General features: G+C 43.0%; 1 protein-coding gene across 1 annotated transcript; it reads left to right on the forward strand.

The window, feature by feature from the left end:
- The first annotated feature begins 3,549 nt into the window (after positions 1–3,549).
- Positions 3,550–20,863, forward strand: LOC138954833 (polypeptide N-acetylgalactosaminyltransferase 5-like). The gene is made up of 11 exons (XM_070326596.1): positions 3,550–4,654; positions 7,566–7,719; positions 8,276–8,442; positions 9,416–9,580; positions 9,932–10,145; positions 12,181–12,298; positions 13,442–13,627; positions 14,907–15,041; positions 15,752–15,835; positions 17,235–17,393; positions 18,056–20,863. Exons 1-11 carry the CDS (start codon positions 4,075–4,077, stop codon positions 18,242–18,244), a joined length of 2,151 nt encoding a protein of 716 aa, XP_070182697.1. The 5' UTR covers positions 3,550–4,074; the 3' UTR covers positions 18,245–20,863.
- The last annotated feature ends 1,352 nt before the right edge of the window (positions 20,864–22,215 follow it).

Below are 22,215 nucleotides of genomic sequence, written 5' to 3' on the forward strand. Positions count from 1 at the left end.
TTCCTGGCAAAATTGTATTGGCGTAGATAAAAATGTCCACCAAAATGCCCGTGGGACTTGGAATAATAGGCCGCCGTGAAAGGTGGATGCAGCGCCTATAGGCTGTTGATCTACTGGCCGATGTGAATGCGTGATATATTGTGTAAAAAGGTTCATCTCACACGGCATACGTGCTTTGAACTTCGGATAAGGCGCTATATAAATACCCGTTATTATTATTATATTATTATTATTATGCTACAAGCACAATAGTTTTCCAGTGCACGACAGTCCTCCACCGATCGGGGAATTCCATTGCTTTGGATTTTGATTTCGAAATGGGGAGTGCCTGTGATTTTCTTGTTATAGTTAGCTGGATAGGTGAAATGGTGAACAGCTAGGTCAGAAGAGTAATATACATAAAGAAGAAGTGAATTAGCGTTGCTGGTTAATTCACGGCTGTTCCCAGTGCTTCATTTCTGCTACTTCAGCTGCAGGCTATTTTTAGCACCCATCCTTTCCCCACAGCAGAGATAACACAGCGGGTAGTAGCTCTCTCAGTGCTCTGCATGGAGAAGGCCAACCTCCCAATATAGCGCGGAAGCCGCTGGGTATAACAGGCAAGCGAGCTTATCAGTGTGCTGGCTGCAGCTGTTGGTAGCCAAACTATTCCCTCTGCTGAGCTATTTTTAATTCACACTAAAACACATCACTGGTTAATTACCTTGGTAGTTTTACAATGAATTCGTTGGCTAAATGGGGAGGTAGGTAGGTAGGTAGGCAGGTCTATGTGGTAGGTAGGTAGGTAGGTAGGCAGGTCTATGTGGTAGGTAGGTAGGTAGGTCGGATGGTAGGTAAGAAGTATAATGTATACCGCCGTGACTCTCTCTCTCTCTGATTGTCCTCTGTGTCTCTATGTGTGTGTCTCTCTATGTGTGTGTGTGTGTGTGTGTGTGTGTGTGTGTGTGTGTGTGTGTGTGTGTGTGTGTGTGTGTGTGTGTGTGTGTGCGTGCGTCGTGTGTGTGAGATTTCCGTACCACTGTTGCTATTGTTATCGTTGTTGTTGTTCTTGTTTTCATTTGTTTAAATATCATGCATTTACAATATTGTCCGCCACATTACTCGTTTGTTTCTAAGAGCACATTTATAAGTTTATCTTGTTGTGCTCCCTTAATTACAACTTTCAATTACGGCTTTGTATTTATGCAACTGAATAAAACTGTTTAAACCAAAGGAGTTAGCATAGCGGCTTGTTGCATGACTTTGTCATATCAGCTGACGAACATCAATCGTAAGGTCACCACCAGCTGCAGGCTATGCAAGAGTCACCTCCGGGACAACCTGTGTCTGGCCTGTCTGAAAACACCTCCGCGTGAGGGGTTTTGCTGCCAGCGCGGTGAAGATAAAGAGGGAACATTTTCTCTGCCCGCGCGGCAGCAAGCAGGATGTCTCTGAACTGAAGTATCGGTGTCGGATCTCATTCATTTGTATCTTAGGCTTAGCTCTACACAACAGAGTTTGCTACCTAAAGGGAAACAACTGTTTCACAAATTAGAGGTCCAAGAGGCGAAGGGAAGCAACTGCGGTAAATGTCTCCCAGTCGTTACAATCTAACTGAAACGTACATATATATGCGAGTTGTCTTTCCTTACGAATTACGCACACTACCGCTATGAAACTAAGAAGATCACAAACACGAATTAAGAAAAACCATAATGAATTAGTGGAATTATTTAGCTGCAAGTCTTCTTGGTATTGTTAATGACAGATGGAAATGTTTCTCGTTCACTGCGCCCATCGAGTAAGCAAATGGTGCTAGCATGATTTCAGGGAAGGACTAAACGATGAATCATTTATTAATGAGGGTTGGAACATTGGTTTGTGACAGTTCATAACTGCGCTTTGCGTGTGTGGGTGTATGTGTGTGTGTGCGTGTGTGTGCGCGCGCGCGCGCGTGTGTGTGTGTGTGTGTGTGTGTGTGTGTGTGTATGAGCGTGCGTGTGTGTATGTGTGTGTGTGTGTGTGTGTGTGTGTGTGTGTGTTTTGTTTATGGTGGACGTTTTATATTTCTTTGTGTGAATGTGTCTCTGTGTTTCTGTCTTTCTCTCTCTCTCTCCCTCTCTCTCTCCCTCTCTCTCTCTCTCTCTCTCTCCCTCTCTCTCCCTCTCTCTCTCTCTCTCTCTCTCTCTCTCGCACCCTCTCTTTTTCCTTCTCTCACTCTCTCTTTCCCTCTCTCTCTTTTTCTCTCTCTCACTCAGTTTCTCTCTCTCTCTCTTTCTCTCTCTCGTTCTCTCTCTCTCTCTCGCTCTGTCGCTGACTCTTCAGTTTTCCTCTCCCTGACGCACGCACGCACACACACACACACACACACACACACACACACACACACTCAAACCCCCCCCCCCACACACACACACAAACAACACACACACATACACACACACACACACACTCACACGCATACACCCCCGCCCCCCCCACACACACAAACTCATTCAGCCCCTACCCCTCACCCAACAACCTCCCCCCCCCCTCCCCTTTCCTTCGCCATCTCACTCCACTCTTGCACAAGAAGTCAGAGAAGCAAGTAGAGGAAAGAACAGTGGGTGTGTCCAAACCTATGTGTATTTATTCAGCGTGCATCACACGCGCCCACAGGGACAGGCGCCCGATTCTGCTCACTTTCTCCAAACAATGCCACAACACTCGACTCCACACAGACTATTGATGAAGCTGTGTTTGTCTTTCTGTAGTCAAACTGACCGCAGCTTCTGCCCCCTCCGTGTATGTTGTCCGACACCTGACTGTGATAGTAAATCCCAGGGGAGACGGGAGTGTTGCGGTCAAATTTGCTCCATTTCTAAAACTGTTCTTCGTCCTGCCTGCGGGATCTCAGTTTTAGTTATTTCCAAGGATCCTTCTCGCAGTAACAACATCTGAAGCTGCACGCATTTAAATTGTGGAATTGATGGAGTGTGAGGTCAAGCGGCCGCCGCAGACGAAGAAATTGTTTAGTTTTCTTCATGAACTTTAGTGAAAAAAGTAAGAAAATGTATCAAGTTCCTTGGTGAAGAAAAGATCAGTTTTGCTGATACATTTTCATATAAAAAAAAGTAATGCAGGTTTCTTTTTTTGGATGATCTTGCGGTTTTCTTTTTTTTAATGATTACTTGATTTATAATGTATCCTTTCACACGGAAAAACGAACTACACATTAGAAAGGATGGAAATTCAGTAGGGAAAATATGTGTGAACGCGTAAGCGTGCATGTGCACGAAAAGAGCACGCACATAAACGATAAAATAAGGATTGGTTTCTATTCTATTTTAACAAAAAATCCCGATTGTGTGTTTGGAATGGACAGATATGTTTTAAAACGCATGTTTTACGCGGAAACACCAACTACACATAATTTATTGAACGGTGGAGAGAAGCGGAACTACTTGTCTTGAAAAACTTGAAGTCGCGTGCCTGTGTATGAAAAGGGCAGAGAGGCAGCAACATAGGGATTCTTTTCTTTCCCCCTGATGTAGATAGGTCTATTCTCTCTTCGTCGGATACCATCTGTCCCGTCCGCTCTCCTACAGCTATAAGGTATAAGCTTAAATCTGGAGGTTCACTCGGAGTCAGTTTCACACACAAAAATCGAACTTCGTGAGCGAGTAAAATTGATTCCCACTTCGTACAAAACATGGCATCTGTTGCGTACAAATCGAAATCACAACGGACGAGAAAAGTGAAGGAAGGGAAGGAGACAGATGTGATTTGTACAGAAGCAGGGCGTGCTTTGATTTTTGAAGTGAGTATATCCGAAAGTGGAACTGCGGTTTTATTTCCATTTGTTCGACGCTCTGCGGAAGCACACTTTACTTGTATCCACGCATCATCATTTCTTGACTTTTCAAACTTCAATTTCTTTCGATGTGTTAAGCAAGTAAAGTTGTTGGGATACTTGTGAGATGGTGTGTTGGTGATGCTAAGGGCTACCATGGAAGGAACAAGAAGGTAAAGGAGTTTTTACAAAATACCAGCAAAACGTTTTTGTGATCACGGAGACAGGCGTTGGTGAAAAAATAGTTTTCAGATAGATCCACCATGTATCGTTTTTTCTTCAGAAAGAGAAGGCTTCTGCCGTGTGTTTGTGTTGGTATGATGCTCTCCACTCTTGTCATTTTAATCTTCGACGACACGTTTGACCAGCAAGACCACGTTCACGTCAATTCTAAGCACGTCATCGTTCGTAGAAAAGACACAGGTTTTAACGCAACATTCCAACAACACGGGAAATCATTCGTTAACCTAAAAGAGAAACCATTTAAAGCCGGGCCTCTTGAGTTTGTGGAACACGAGAAAAACCTTCCCCAAAATCGTCTTGATTTTGGACACAACAACAACCATGTTGGTGAACTTAAGCATGAAGAAAATATTGTAAGATTAGACCAACAAAGAGTACCCACACCATCGCAAAACAAAATAGTCGCTGTCGAACCGCAGGACCAAAATATGAATGCAGGCGTGAACGTTAACGTGGATAAGAACAATGTCGGACAACAGAGGGATTCACAGCAGTCACACCAAGAAGTTGGGGAACAGATACTACCACAACACGAAGAATTGCAGGAAAACTTTGGAAACGTAAGACAGAGAAAAGGATGGAAACCTCCCATGAATGCAGGTAAGTTATCGCATTGTTTTTCTCCGACAGTGTAGATATTTATTTATTTTTTTTTTTTTTTTTTTTTAGCTGCGTTTCGTGAGAGTAGGCGGGACTGATGCCACAACTACGAGACGAAGGCTGGCATAAACCCGTAAAACACAGACAAGATAAGAGAACCAAACCATCATTAAGGTGGGTTTAACATCTGCACAGAGAGACAGAGAGACAAACTGACAGAATCACACACAAAGACAGACACACAGACAGACACACAGACACAGACAAAGACAGACAGACAGACACACACACAGACACACACACACACACACACACACACACACACACACACACACACACACACACACACACACACATACGTGTCTGGACATTTGCCGCAAAGAAAAATGTGTTATATCTGGACTTGTTTATTTCTAAAGCTACAGACACGGAGTGCGAGTGTAAACATGTGTTAGACTTTAAGAATACTTTTTGAGATTTAAAAAAAAAAACCCACTCATTATTGAAAGTTACACACCCAAAAATAGAGATTCTGAAACACGTGTTATATCTGGACATCTGCCACCTAAAAGTGAGTGATAGCCGGACATATGACCGGAAAGCTGTAAATACTATCAACTTTATCAAAATAGCGTTACATATGCGTGGTAGTACAAAAAAGCTACCAGTAATCCCAATTTTTTTTTTACAGGGACAAACCAAGGGGAACTTTAACGCCTCTCGGCGTATTTTTTCGAGACAAATGTCTCCGCAGCTGATAGTTGGTAGACTTTATTGGATGTCGTTATTCAAATGCAATCCGTCAGAGACAGAAAGCTTAGAAAGGAATTACGTTGTATTGTTTTCCTGCTTTGCCTGGCTCAGGTCGGGAAATTCAGGACCGAAATGACCCAAGGTGCAACTCATTCCTTTTGATGAGTTTCAAGTTTCTTAAAAGTTTTCGCAGCTGTTGGTAGACTTTATTGGATGTCGTTATTCAAATGTGTCCGTCAGAGACAGAAAGCTTAGAAAGGAATTACGTACCTGGTAGACTTTATTGGATGTCGTTATTCAAATTACAAACCGCCACAGACAGAAAGCTTAGATTTTTATTTTATTTTTTTTGCGCATGAAAAGACTTCAGGCCAGATTTTCTTTACAAAACCGGGGAGGTAGGGTGGGGGAAGGGTTTTTTTTTTTTTTTTTTTTTTTTGAGCATGAAAAGACTAGGTGTCTAAAGCAGAGTTCCACTATACTTTGTGCTTTTGTGATTTTGTGATTTTGAAGACGTGTTTTATTTGGACGTCGAATTAAAATTATGTGTCCAAGTAAAGCCCTAAATTTCGCGCGGGAGTCGAGCTATCCCACCATAAACACATACACACATACACACACACACACACACACACACACACACACACACACACACACACACACACACACACACACACACACACACACAGAGTGTGTATGCTTACAGAGAGAGTGAGTGAGAGAGAGAGAGAGAGAGAGAGAGAGAGAGAGAGAGAGAGAGAGAGAGAGGTGGGTGAAAGAGAGAGAGGGTGAAAGAGAGAGTGAGAGAAAGAAAGAGAGAGAGAGAGAGAGAGAGAGAGAGAGAGAGAGAGAGAGAGAGAGAGAGAGAGAGAGAGAGGTGGGTGAAAGAGAGAGAGGGGGATAACATACTGGGTTCCGTTCACTGTGAGGCAGACAATATTGTATGTACATGTATACAGTACTGTCTTGTACCTCAAAACACAGAGAAAGAGAATAAGGTCAAAGGTAGAAGGCACTTGCACGTGAAACAGATGTAGAATGGGTTATTGTTCTAGTTCCTAGCGGGCGTGCACACTTCCCTGGCACAGCTTCTATTTAAAGGTGCATTCCTTCCTTCCTGTAGGGACAATTATGTAAATCGCCAAGATCCTCCGAAAACGAGATAAGGCTGTCTGTATGGCGGGTTGATTGAAAACAGGTTGATGTTTGTGTCCGTTACAAAATTGATTCAGCAACAATGTTCACTCTATACAGAAAGCAACTAGGTAAGCAGTGATTGTCATTTTTATTTGTATAACTTATTTTATTTGGGTCCCTAACTCCCAGTTGAAAGCCAGCAGCAACAGATTGTCGCTACCCGGATGTTTGTGTGTTTATGTGTAATCAGCCACCTGCACTTATGGCAGCATGACCGAGGTCTTTAACGTGCCACTGGTGATACGGGGGTAGGACATGGATTCCGTCTCTGAATCTGCATGATTATAAAGTTAACCCGTGTCTATCCCGGCCCGGATCAGGATTCGAGCCCGTGACCCGCGGATCACAAGTCTTGCGCTCTATCAACTGAGCTCCCGGGGCCCCCTGATAATCAGCACGCGTCCAAGTAAAAGGATGATTTAATTCCATTGAAAATCCTGTGAAACATATTGATCATTCGTAAATGCTGGTATTTTCTGATGTGAGTGTCTGTGAATGATTCAGCGGGACAGAGTATTTTTTTATTTTTGTAATTTTTTTTTAATCTCAGTTGCATGCAGGTTTGCTACTACAATTATTTGTTGCCTTATTTTTTTTTTTAGTGTGTGTGTGTGTGTGTGTGTGTGTGTGTGTGTGTGTGTGTGTGTGTGTGTGGCTTGGAGCAAACCTTCTTCATAGGTCTTTTCTTTTCTCAGTCAAATGTGTACATTTTTAAATCAACAAACTTTATCAGTAAACTAATATGTTTAAATAAATAAATAAATAAAAATAATCATAACATAAATTTATTCCTAATGTTCAGCTCAGTTCCCATGCAATAATACACCCAAATCTAACTTTTTCCCATATTTAAATTTTCCAATGGTCATTTTGGTAATTAAAATACAATAATTCACAAAATAAATATAATCATTTTTCAAACTTTCCCTAGAGTAAAGTAATTATTAACCTACCTGTGCAGGTGAGAACGGGAGGGGGGTTATCGTGGACCGCTCCCAGCTGAACGAAGAGCAGCAGCAGGAGATGAAGAAGGGCAAGAAGACACATTCCTTCAACGAGTTCGTCAGCAAACTCATCTCTGTACGGCGCTCTTTGCCTGACGTCAGAGATCCTGAGTGAGTGTGTTTGTTTGTTTGTCTGTTTGTTTGTTTGTTTGTTTGATCGTTTGCTTGTGTGCTTGCCGTGAAGATTCTCAGATTCTCTCTGTGTCGCTCTTTGGGTGATGACAGATGTTGTGAATGAGTGTGTCTGTTTGTTTGTGTGTTTGTGTGTTTGTTTGTTGTTGTTATGGTTGTTGTTGTTGTATGTTGTTGTTTTCGTTCTTGCTCCGACATTGTTGGTGTCTGTGGTAGTGTGTGCTTGTTTGTCGCTCTGTATTGTTTTTCTCTCTCTGGCCTTTTTCTTGTTTTTTTTGTCACTTGCTTTTTCTTTCTCTGTCTTACACACACACACACACACACACACACACACACACACACACACACACACATACACACACACACACACACACACACACACACACACACACACAAGCACACACACAAACACGCACGGTACGAACGTCCCGTCACCACCCCGCACTCACACACACACTTTTATTTTCGTAGTACCTCTTGCACACTCAATTTTTAAACTCTCTATATCCACTCAACATTCACACTTTTGTCACAGATGTCGCTCCATACAATATCCTCCGGACTTGCCTGACGCGAGCGTGGTCATCATCTTCCACAACGAAGCATGGTCAACGCTGCTGAGAACGCTTCACAGCGCCTTGGAGCGGTCACCACCACAACTCCTCAAACAGGTCCTCCTTGTGGATGACTACTCCGATCTAGGTTTGTTCGGCGTTTTTGTTCCATCTTCTTCTTCGTTCATGGTTTGTACGTGTATAACCGTTTTTACCTCGCCATTTAGGAAGCCATACGCCGCTTTGGGGGGATGCATGCTGGGTATTTTCGTGTTTCTATAACCCACCGAACTCTGACACGGATTACGGGATCTTCGGGGATGCATGCGCCTTTTTTCGTGTATCTGTAACCCACCAAACTCTGACATAGATTACATGATCTTTTTCGTGCGTACTTTGTCTTGTGCTTGTGAGGCCAACGCAAAGGTCATTTTGTGTTCAGAATTACTAATTTATTGCACACTCTCCTTCCATTCTGATGTTCACAACTTGAACAACTATCAAAATTAGACTAGATGGTCACACAATGCCATGTGTTCCTAGTAGAGTGAAAGTTATTATTGGCACAAGATGATAATAACAGAACTACACAAGAAATGTGTGTGTGTGTGTGTGTGTGTGTGTGTGTGTGTGTGTGTGTGTGTGTGTGTGTGTGTGTGTGTGTGTGAAAAAGATAGCTCTGTATTCACTGTACGTTGGAGCAATAGAGATTGAAATGAGTATATACATACTAGACACCACAAAAAGGGACTTTCTGTTTTGAGTATCAGGGATGTTTCTAAGATTTGTTTTCTGGCATTTTCGAATAAATTTGAAAGAGATTGAGCAACAAACGACATGATCGTTAACATGGACAGAAAGGTATCTGGAACAATAGACGATAGTGGGAAATAACTCTGTCGGGTTTGTATGGGCTATGAAAGAGTGACAACCCTTGATTTTTACTCAGACAGACATTGGAGGGGCCAATCACAAGCGAGCAGTGTGTCAGAAACACGCGGATAGGAGCACGTGTGACTTTATTTGTCAGAGGAAAAGCATGGATATTCACTCTCTCACGTCTCATACAAATCCGTTTTTCCCCAAAAAACTCCATTACCCCACTAAACCTGTCCTGGCAGAGCATCTGAAAACACCACTGGACCAGTATGTGTCTCACCTGCCCAAGGTATCGGTCATCCGCTCGCCGACACGGGAAGGGCTGATCAAAGCCAGACTGTTGGGGCTGTCACACGTCACAGCCAGAGTTGTCGTGTTTCTCGATTCCCACTGCGAGTGCGCTCAAGGTGCGATTTTAAACGTTATATTCATGTTCAAGGGACATTTTGTTGTGTCGTTCAATTTACTGTGGTAGTTATATTGTGTGCGACGAGCAGAAGGAACATTGTATTGTATTGTATTGTATTGTAATTTATTTTATTTTATTTTATTTTATTTTATTTTATTTTATTTTATTTTATTTTATTTTATTTTATTTTATTTTATTTTATTGCATTGCATTGCATTGCATTGCATTGCATTGCATTGCATTGCATTGCATTGTATTGTATTGTATTGTATCGTATTGTATTGTATTGTATTGAACTGTATTGTATTGTATTGTGCTGTACGGTATTGAAACTTCTCTCGCACAACAGGCTGGCTGGAACCACTCCTGGAGCGTATTCACAAAGACCCGACGAATGTCGTCGTGCCCATTATCGACGCCATCAACGACGAGACTTTCCAGTTCAACTACGCGTCAGCCAAGTACGCCAACGTCGGCACGTTCAACTGGGCGCTCATGTTCAACTGGATGCAGATACAGCCTGGCGAGCTTGCCAGGAGAAAGTCTATCGTTGAGCCTATCAGGTGAGTTTATGTTTGTTTAACAACCATTAAGTTCTTTTTATAATTTTTTTTTTGACATTTTTTTTGTTGGGTTAAAACAAAAACTATCAATCAATCAATGAGTCTTATATCGCGCATATTCCGTGGGTACAGTTCTAGGCGCCCTGCAGTGATGCCGTGTGAGATGAAATTGTATACGGCCAGTAGATTGCAGCCATTTCGGCGCATATTTACCTTTCACGGCCTATTATTCCAAGTCACACGGGTATAGGTAGACAATTATTAACTGTGCCTAAGCAATTTTGCCAGGAAAGACCCTTTTGTCAATCGTGGGATCTTTAACGTGCACACCCAATGTAGTGTACACGGGGGGAGGTTTGGACACCGAAGAGAGTCTGCACACAAAGTTGACTCTGTGAAATAAATTTCCGCCGAACCTGGGATCGAACTCACGCTGACAGCGGCCAACTGAATACAAATCCAGCGGGCTACCAACTGAGCTATATCCCCGCCCCTATGCGATTTCTGGGGGAAAATTTACAGATCAGGAACAATGAAAACTGGAATCACATAATAAATAGGCTCAAAGCATATAATTATCTGCGCATGCGTTTTAACCTTAAGGTCTTCTTCAGAAAATAAATATGGAAGAATAAAAAAAAAAAAAATAAAGAAATACAGAACAGATGAGGAGAGACGAGAAAGTAACTGACGAAGGAAATGCTATACGTCCAGTCCAATATATATATATATATATATACATTTGTATGTAAATCTAGCCAAGTGTCAAGTATTTCTGTTAATGTCTTTGGATTAAAGGAATCGTGTTCGACCGCAGTATTGCTTCTTGTGGCCTTCAACACTTGTATACAGAATATTGTGAAATAAGTCATTTTTTTTATTGAGTTTAAAGTTGCATTAATCTTGAACATTTGAGTTGTTTGACGTAATATGCCTTTTTTTAAGTGGGGCACATACGAGATTGTGCATTTAGAGTTCCGGACACGTTGACAGTTTGACCGTTATTTACTCCAGTACACTGTAAATTGAAGTGTTCAACTTTTGAACACAGCTTTTGTAATCAGTTGTGAAGACTGTGTGAATTACTCTGTGAATTCTAATAGCAGAGGTAGCACACATGGTAAACCATATAAAACAGTGTTTACAATATGTGCTACTTTTTCTTGGTAGAATTAAAGAGCATTTGAGCTGGCAAAAGAAGGAGCCGTGGAAGACCAACCTGAAAACAGTGTCAGCTTTAGTGAGCAGAAGACAATCATCAAGGCATTGATGAGGCCAAGGACAAACAGAGATGACTACCACACAATGTCCAGAGAGCAGCAAGTCAACCTCATCAGGCTGCGTACTGGCCACAACAGGCTCAATGCTCACATGAACCGAAAGTTCAAGCTGGCGCCATCACCAACCTGTGCCTGCGGTCAAGAAGACCAAACAGCGGAACACATCTTACAGCGATGTCCCTTACTAGATGAGGAACGAAAAGAAGTGTGGCCGTCACCAACTCCCTTGCAGACCAAACTATATGGCAGTCGACAGGAGTTGGAGAAAACGACAACATTTATCACCAGTGCTGGACTGATCGTGTAACCTCTGCGAACGCCAAGAAGAAGAAGAAGAAGAAGAAGAAGAAGAAGAAGAAGAAGAAGAAGAAGAAGAAGAAGAAGAAGAAGAAGAAGAAGAAGAAGAAGAAGAAGAAGAAGAAGAAGAGCATTTCACACAATGTTCACAACTGATTACACAAACTGTGTTCCAAAGTGGAACGATTCAGTTGACAGTCCATTACATTCTTGGTTGGTTTGATTTCTTGTAATAACATACTTGTAGAATATTGTCAAACAAGTTACATTATTATGTTGAAAAGTAGCATTAGGTCTTGAACTCTTTCGTCGTTTGACTTGATATGCCTTTTTCTTATTTTTAAGTAGGGCTCATAAGAGACTGTGCATTTAGAGTTATGTACACTTTGGCAGTTTGACCGTTATTCACTCAAGTATTAAAAGTGCATTTCTAGTATATATATGTATGAATGCCGCAGGACCCCCACCATGGCGGGAGGACTGTTCGCCATTGACCGTGACTACTTCTACAAGCTGGGCACGTACGACCCGGGGATGAAGATCTGGGGCGGCGAGAACCTCGAACTCTCTTTCAAGGTAGGTGATGGCAAGTCGCGAGAATATAGCGTCTGTACCCTCCCCCTCCCCCGCCTTTACCCCTACCTCCACATTATTAGACTGTTGTGTTGTATAATATATACATTTCGAAAGCACCTTCATGCATGAGATCTTGAAATCGTGAAAAACAAGAAATTCCTTCGAGGTAGGAAAAACACCCCCGTTGGTCAAAGGGAAATAACCATTCTCACTGCACCCATTCTCACTGCCACCAACTGAGAAGGTTATTTCCCTTTGACCATGAATATGTTTCTCTATAAGTCCTTGTAGAATCTTAATCCACCAATAACTCCCTAACCGTGTGTTTGACTGGTCCCAATTTTTGTAAGGACCGTCTCAGGAATGTATAGAACTTGTTCACCAAGTTTGGTGACGATCGGTCCGTTCATTCTTGAGATCTATATGCGAACACAAACACACAAACACACAAACACACAAACAAACAAACAAACACATCGACCGAAACCTATACACACCCCTATACCGGGGGTGTAAATAGATTATAATGATAATAAGATTTTTTTTTAAATCACAAAACAATGCGCAACCACCCCTCCCCCCCCCCCCCCCCCCCACCACACCCCCCCCCCTCCCTTCTACCTTCCCCGACATTCTTTTTGGGAAAAAAAAACCCAAATACAAAGTAGTACAAACTTAGGATCTCCAACGGGATCTCGGGACCTTTTAAATTGTTGGAATCCGCCTTTATGTCTTGTCAATGTCAGTTGACTAAGCTCAAGAGCACGGTGAATAACGCATGTTTCGGAACAGCATAAAAAAAAGGACCCAGATGAACAGTTCCTTGTTGCATGTCTTGAACTGGCGCTGTTTACATAAAACAACTGCTTGATTTCATTCCACGGCGTCTGTAGATGGTGTTGAGTCAGAAGAACCACTTATCATATTAACGGTGAATCAAGGGTAAGTTTGATACTTGATTTTATTTGAACCGAGCACGCCTTTCGACGCCATTTAGAGAAAGAAAAAAAAAATAACCCGTCCTTTATTTTGGTAAGACTCTGTACAGAAATGTAGTAACAAACTCTTATATTTTTGTTGATGCTAATTAAGTATCCAGATTATAAGTAGCATGGTCCAACTACTGCGTGTGTCTTCCTTCAGATCTGGATGTGTGGTGGCACCCTGGAGACGGCGCCATGTTCTCACGTGGGTCACGTGTTCCGGAACACGTCCCCGCACTCTGCCGGCGGTTACCGGAACTATCTGTCCACCAACATCAACCGACTGACCGCCGTGTGGCTGGATGAGTACAGTTTCTATAGCAACAGGGCCAGACGGGTCAGACAGGTCAGTTTGTTTGTTTGTTTGTTTGCTTAACGCCCAGCCGACCACGAAGGGTCATATCAGGGCGGTGCTGCTTTGACATTTAACGTGCGCCACACACAAGACAGAAGTCGCAGCACAGGCTTCATGTCTCACCCAGTCACATTATTCTGACACCGGACCAACCAGTTCTAGCACTAACCCCATAATGCCAGACGCCAGGCGGAGCAGCCACTAGATTGCCAATTTTAAAGTCTTAGGGATGACCCGGCCGGGGTTCGAACCCACGACCTCCCGATCACGGGGCGGACACCTTACCACTAGGCCACTGTGCCGGTCAGACAGGTCAGTGAAATGGTGCCAATCGAGGAGGTAATTCAATTGCAACGTTTCAAATTAACTCCCTCGGTCAACAATGTGTTGTGCAGTTACGTCCCTTGAACATGACAATAATTACAGAATTATTCGAATTTTAAAGTAAAAATTATCGCTTTTCTTCTCGATTTTGTCTCAGTTTAAACACCTTTCTACGACGAAAATGTAGGGCGTTTATCTACCCGATGTGTCCATAATGTGTGTGTGTGTGTGTGTGTGTGTGTGTGTGTGTGTGTGTGATAGGGCGGCTCAGAGAACAAATTCCAAAAGTCGACATTGCGTTGAAATGAGCGCTCCAAATATCAAATGTCGGCAAAGAATGTGTGTGTCCGCATGTCTCTGTCTGTCTATATGTCTGTCGGTAATCTTGAACTTTAGTGTCTTAAATTCCTAGCTCATAATTCAGAGGCATTTAAGCCTCCAGATTTGCAGAACCTGCACTTGTAAGCATAATCGAGAAGTCATTTTAAATACCTTTGAAGTCACGGAATGAACTGTACGAATGCATTTCGTTTACATGTCTTTTTCAATGAAAACATAGCGAAATCCGCCAATATCGATGGAGTGGAGGTAAATCTGTCAATATTACGATGGCGGGGAGGCAACTTTCCGATATTACGTATCTATTTTCTCGTCATTTTCGTCAAACAAATGACCAAAGTAATTATGCTTAAGTTTAGAGCTCAATCCGTCAATTATTTTCACGACAAATGTGCTTTAGCTTGACTACAGGGACTTGTTTAAAAAATAAAAAATAAGTAAAAATTGGCAGTGGATCTTGAGCTATGAATTTAATACACTAAAGTTCAAGATTACCCGTCTGTCTCCCCCCTCCCTCACCCCCTTCCCTCCTCTCTCTCTCTCCATCCTTGCCTATCACCACACCCCTCTACCCTCCTTCACTCCATTTACCTTTTCATATTTTCAGAGTGACGTGAACGTGGGCGACATAGCAGAGAGACTGGAGTTACGGCGGCGACTGAAGTGTCACAGCTTCGGATGGTACATGAAGCACGTGATGCCCGAGAAATATCTCCCTGCTGACAGGGTAGCTCACGGAGCGGTAAGAGAAATAAGAGCATCTCCACTTTTTTATTTTTTATTGGGGATAGTTTTGTCTTTGAGTATATGATGTAGAGTGGAAGTCAAACGACGACCTTTCATTTAATGTTAGCAAAACAAAAAGATTTAGAGAGGGAAAAGACAAACACAACAACAACAACAACAACAACAACAACAACAACAACAACAACAACACCACATAGGTATTGAAGATATTTTAGAGGGGGGGGTGGGGGGGGGGGGTGGAGAAGGAGGGGGTGGGGGGGATGGTCGGGTGGGAATAGAGACAGATTGGAGTTACGACGGCAACTGATGTCAAAATACGACATGATGCATTTGAATGAATGCTTTATAGAACTTGTGCGGTTAAGGCATATTTTATTTTACGCAAATTGACCAATAACATTGTCAATTGTAGCTATCTGTCTAAAATGATTGGTGCTGTCATCTAGCGGTCGCTGATCGTTCAGATGCACAAAACCAATGTTAAGTCGAATAAATTTGTCTTGCTTTCGACAATGTTAGGTCGTATGCTCGTAAGTATGTATTACTTTTGACAATGTTAGATCGAAAACGTGTTTTGATTTCGACATTGTTAGGTCGTATAAGTATGTCTTGATTTCGACAATGATAGGCCGTGTAAATATGTTTTGATTTTGATAATGTTAGATCGTAAAAGTATTTCTTAACATTTCTTTTTTATTATTCCAGATAGAAAATAAATTCACCCGGTTGTGTGTTGTATCGGACGAAAAGCGGGCCATTTTGTCGGACTGCAGAACAAGAATGAAGTTCGTAAGTGTTGCACGTTGAAATCCATGCCACGTTATCTTCCTACAAGGATTCAAGAGTATTTTATGTCTATGTCTATGTTATGTCTATGTCTATGTCATATGTCTGTGTCTATGCTACAAGATGCTGATACATGCACATCCTGGCTGTGAATGTTTTAGTGGCGAGTAATAGACGATTTTTGGAAATAAACCCGTCGGGTTTGTATAGGTTGTGGGGCTATTCACCAGCGAGGGGTGTGTCGGAAACACGTGGACAGGAGCACATGTTTCCGACACACCCTTCGCTAGTGATTGGCGCCTCTCATGTTTGTCAGAGGTTTTGGCAAGGGCATTCACTCTTCCACAACCCATACAAATCCGACAGAGTTATTTTTGGAATTCGTCAATTTTTTACTACTCGAAATTCTGTGTAAGTTCCTCGGGAGATATGCAGAAGAAGTGACGGACTTTCTCTTCTCGAACTTTGTTTCACATTCGACATCAGAGATCTAACGATCTAGAAGAGCGAGTCAAGAAGACGTACACGTACTGTTTTGTTTAGTAGGTGTCGTTTCTAATTAAGACAGAACGTTGATGTTTTTTCCAAGGAAAATTATTGAAAAGTACACCAACAAGCGGAATACAGTTTGGAGGTATCACACCAGCCTTGGAACCCATGCTCATGTTACCCCCCCCCCCCCCCCCCCAATAAGCATGGAGGGGTGATTTACGAAAACATGTTCTGATGAACAAGGATTTCAGCAAAACTGAATATGGGATATGGTCAAGATTCCTTTTAAAACTGAATAATACACGGATTTATTGTCGTCTGTTGTAAATATGTTGTACCTATGAGGGAAAAAAAGAGTTAAAATGCTACTCCATTCCTGTCCACCCTCTCCCCCTCCTGCTCCCCTCCCCTCTCACCTTTTCTCTTCCCCTCCCGCTCCCCTTCCCTCTCACCTTTCCTCTTCCCCTCCCGCTCCCTCTCCCCCGATAAATTACTCAAATGAAAAAAAACTCACCTGCATGAAATCATAAAATGTTACGCATTACAGGCCTCGCCAAAAGTTAATTACTGTGCCAAGGGAGACAACAGTGGTAAATCACAGTTTCACTTTCAACAGATTGATAACCTCCCCTGGAGACCTTTTTTAAAAATAATCTTTTTTAAACGTGATTTTTGGATTGGCAAACGTTGTTCAGGTTTTAGATTGTTGTTTTAGGCTTTTATGTTTTGATTATTTTTCTGATTTTGTGTGTGTGTGTGAAGAAAGTTCTTCCGACAGTCAAGGTACCGAAAGACGACTGCTTTGTTGTTTTTGCTGTTTACTCATCAGACAAAGCCTACACATTCTTCTAATTATATTCGCCGGCCTACACATTCTTCTAATTATATTCGCCGTTTCTACCTCTTCCAGCATCACAGTTCTCAGTGGAACATGAACCCAGGAGAATGGACGATATTTCAGGAAAGTTACAACCTGGATAGGACATGCCTGGACTTCTCTGGGAAAGAGACCATCGAAAATGTACAGTGCCACGGACTTGGTGGAAATCAGATGTGGACATACGACAAGGTATTTAGCTAAGCCGACTTTCTTTCGACTTAATTATTTTAATAATTATTTTAGCTCAGGGAGAAAAAAAGGAAGAAATAACAGCAATAACAACATACACACACAAGCACACGCACATACACACACACGCACGCACGCACAAGCACATACACACACACGCACGCACACACGCACGCACGCACACACGCACATAGGCACGCACGTACGCCAGCCCGCACGCACGTTCACACAAAAACACAATAACACACACACACACACACACACACACACACACACACACACACACACACACACACACACATACAAGAACAATAATAAATCGCCGTTGTGTGAAATCTGTTCATATATGGCATGCTTGATGTACAGCACATTAAATAGCTTCAACACCAGACGAAGGGCCTATGCCTGAAAGTGTAAGGTTTAGGCAACTCCTGAGTCGGTTTCCAGTGCTTTTAAACGGGTATTATTTCACGTGCAGGATATCAAACAGCTACAACACCAAGCCAGCGGGCTGGAGGTGTCAGATGACGGCGACTCCGATAGTTCTGTTGTCTATTAATTTTAAAAAGCGTGTTGCTTTATTTGAAGGGTATTGAACGGCTGACACCCCCAGGCAAGAGTTGGTGTCCATTGATTTTAAAAGTCTGTTGATCTATGTGCAGGGTATTAAACAGCTACAACACCAAACCAGCGGCCTGTGCTTAGAGGTGTCTGGTGACGGTGTCTCCGCCAAGCCAGTGATGTCCCCTTGTGACCCCACCAATCCTCGCCAACGCTGGGACTGGGAGACCAGACCGCTTGAAGGGCCGTCGTGGCGGAAAGATGAGGCTGCTGGAATCCCCGTGTTGTGATACAAGAGCGTGGGGGCTTGGAGGGGAAAGAGGAGGGGTTATGAGGTCAAGGTTGTGAGAGTGTGGGGTCAAGGGTGTGGGGTCAAGGGCGTGAGGATGTGAATTGAATGGAGTCAGGGCAAGGTATTAAGGGTGTTGGGTCAGGGTGTTGAATCAAGGGTATGGGGTCAAGGGAGTGGGGTCAAAGGTGTGAGGTCAAGGGTGTAGAGCCAAGGATGTGAGATGAAGGGAGTGGGGTCAAGGTTGTGGGGTCAAGGGTGTGGGGTTAATGATGTGGGATCGAGAGTGTGGGGTCAAGGATGGGGGATCAAGGAAGTGGGGCCAAGGCTGTGCGGTCAAGGGTGTGGGGTCGAAGGATTGGGGTCAAGGGTGTGGGATCGAGGGATTGGAGTCAAGGCTGTGCGTTCAAGGGTGTATGATCAAGGGTGTGGGATCAAGGATGCGGGGTCAAGGGTGTGATATCACGAGGGTAGGATCAAGGGTGTGGGATCAAGGATGCGGGGTCAAGGGTGTGATATCACGAGGGTAGGATCAAGGGTGTGGGGTCAAGGATGGGCGGTCAAGGGTGTACAGTCAAGGGCGTGAGGATGTGAATTGATTTGGGGTCAATGGTAACAGGTCACCCCTGTGGATAGTCAAAGATGTAGGGTAAATAATTTTATGTTTGAGTTCTGAGAGCATGTGTTTGTGTGCGGGTGCGTGAGTGTGTGTGTGTGTGTGTGTGTGTGTGTGTGTGTGTGTGTGTGTGTGTGTGTTAGGGCCCCAAAGGGGGGGGTATCATCACGATCACGGGAAGGAAAATTTTAGCTTTCACGATCACAGTTACCTTGATTTTTGTTTTCACGGTCACAGTAAAAGTTGCATGTACAGAAAGCACGTGTCAAAGTGAACACAACCACACAGTAATTCGCTCCTCTGGAACTATTGTTTATTCAACACAAAGTGAGAACTGTTGCACTTTTTTATTATTATTTTTTGAATTCTCTTTCATACACACATAGAAATACATATCATGATTTGTAATCAGTAACAAGAATGTTGTTTTCATTGTTCTCTCTCTCTCTCTCTCTCTCTCTCTCTCTCTCTCTCTCTCTCTCTCTCTCTCTCTCTCTCTCTCTCTCTCTCTCTTTCCACTCATACACATTCAACTCACACACATGAATATATGCACAATTTCACATTTCCAGAGCTAAATCTTGTAAACCCATTTTCTCAAAAACTATTGGGTGGATCGAAATTAAAGTACATGTATGTGTGATGGGTTCTTTATTTTCAACTTGTTGCCATACAATTTGAGGTACACCATCGCCTGGTTGTATGTCTGTTACTCAAATAGTCACATCCCGTCCATGGGCGTGTCAGCGCTGTTAGGCCAAAAAAAAATAGGTGTGGTTACGGTAACATAGCCAAAAAAATAGGGTAGGAAGGTAGGCAATCACTTTTTTTTTAAAAACTTTTTTTCCCTACTTGACAGGGAAATAAGTGTGCGACTCGGGCAATTTCGCTTTCATTGCGTTTTCTGCACTCGTTTTCTTGTGTGTTTTGTTTTGTTTTGACAAATGTAATAAAAAGTTATATGGTCGGCCCCTAAAAATAGGGTAGGTCGGGTTACCGTAACCACACCTATTTTGTTTTTAGGCCTTAGTAATTTAGTCACCTCCCGTCGCGAAAGTGTTAAAAAAGAAACAGGAATGCTACAGGCCAAAAATGGTTTTACCTGAAGAAGCGCGCAGTGCCAGTGGCGAAGCCACAAGCCTGAGCCTGCGAAGCAGGCGAGCCAACTAGGGGGGTCTGGGGGCATGCCCCCCCCGAATTTTTTTTCAAAAAACGGTTAAAATCTGTGCAATCTGGTGCATTCTGGGCATCATTTTCAGGGCTGTAATAGTGTTGTGATCTTGTTAAAAATCCCATTTTAGCCTCCCCCCACCACCATTCAACACACCTCCAAACTGGTGAAAACAACACTACTGTGCGCTGGCTTCATTGAGACCGGCGCCCGGTTGCGTTGCGCGATATTCACACGGATCGTTCTTGCGGACATTTTTCAACTTCAATTTGACTTTACCGGATTTTGAAAACGGCTTTATCGGAGGATCAAGTGACCCAAATTGGCACGTCTCCCCCGCCATTGTTTCTGAATTTAACCCATTGTTGATATCAAAGTTTACACTTACAGGCGCTAAAATAAATCCAAGCTTAATGCAAAGAAGCGACAATTATAATCTATGCCAAGCGTGTCCACGTTGCTGGGATGAAAAACACATTTCTAGTTTCGGTTTTGGCTACACGCAGACTCGATCTCGAGCAAGTCGAGGTCACACTGAGCGAGTGACAGCCGGACGTGGCAATGTCGACAATGTCAATGATCTCACTCAAACTCAAAGACCTTGAACAAATTTCAAGATCTTTGCTTACATTCAGAACAGTCATAGAGCAACATAGATCAACATAACTTGATATTTCGTCTTCGGAAAGACCGACCCGTAGCCTGACCTTTCCACCAAGGAAGGCATTCTCGCCGCCTGCTTTGGTCTGGCTTGAATCCACAAAATGTAACAGAAGTTCGATGACAGTACCGCTGCACGCCATTTTTGGCTCACGTAAGTGTAGCCTATGCGATCGTAACTTTGTCTGTCTGTGCGTGCGTTTGTGCGTGTGTGTGTATGTGTGTGATAGAAACTTTAACATTTCCGAGTCTATGGATAAAGCTCGCATAAGAAGATTACGTCTCGGTCAAAAGTGTTTGACGTGTGTGATAGAAACTATTTGAAGACGTCACATTATGACGTAAAAGGGTTAGACGTCACGCAAAGGAATTACTGAAAGTCTCGGTCATTGTTGTTGTGAGCGGGCCGAGACTATAGTTGGCAGATCCAGGGTCTCGCTTTCTTGCACAGTTTCACCTAAGATGCTTACTGTGTGTGTGTGTGTGTGTGTGTGTGTGTGTGTGTGTGTGTGTGGGTGTGTATGTGTGACGGAGTGATTGAGTTTGTGTTACTGTTTGTCTATTTCTTACGTGAGCCTTGAAGGCTTCGCCTCTTGTTGATCTTCGAATTTGACTGAATACACTCAAAACTTTTGCACGAAGCCCTTCCATTGGATGAAGTTTGACAGACTTTTGCAATTTGCCTTCTGATTGGATCTCTTTTTTTTGTGTGATTGGTTCTCTTAAAGGGAAGCAATCGTTGTCAAAATCATATTTCTGAATGTGTTCTTGCTTCCCTTCAATCGGGATTGGCTCCTTGACGAATAGAGGATCATAGAGTGATACAGCTGTGAAAAATGTACGTTGAAAATAAAATGCTTTGCAATAATGCACATCACGATCACGAAAACAAATGACGATCACGATCACGAGACTTGATTTTTTTGTCATCACGGATCACGGGCAAAGTCCCATCACGATCACAGAAATGGAAATTTCGGCAATCACGGTCACAGAAAGGTAAAAAAACGCCAATCACGATCACGATTTTAAACCCTTTGGGGCCCTCTGTGTTCGTGCGTGTGCGTGTGCGTGTGTGTGTGCGTGTGCGTGTGTGTGTGTGTGTGTGTGTGTGTGTGTGTGTGTGTGTGTGTGTGTGTGTGTGTGTATGTGTGCGTGCGCGATTCTGAACTACCTTTTTGGTAAGTTGGATGGGGTTTGTCGAACAGCACAGTGAACCTTCTGCGGTCATATATTGACACTTTCTTTTGTTGAAGCTGTTTTGCTTTACTGTATTCCTGAATTGCTGTCTTGATAATGCAAGTTGGCTCCATGTCTTGTATTCTGAGTACAAGTTGTCTAATTGACAGTGTAATTGCTGTGCTAACGGGACCAAAGAAAGCAAAACGATAACGAACGATCTATATTAAGCTTACTCAATGGATTGAGATTTTAGGCTAACGCGTAGTCCTATAATCTGTCCCTGAAGAAAGAGAGAGAGAGAGAGAGAGAGAGAGAGAGAGAGAGAGAGAGAGAGAGAGAGAGA

This window comes from Littorina saxatilis, unplaced genomic scaffold, assembly GCF_037325665.1.
Source record: "Littorina saxatilis isolate snail1 unplaced genomic scaffold, US_GU_Lsax_2.0 scaffold_538, whole genome shotgun sequence".
NCBI classification, from domain to species: Eukaryota; Metazoa; Mollusca; class Gastropoda; order Littorinimorpha; family Littorinidae; genus Littorina; species Littorina saxatilis.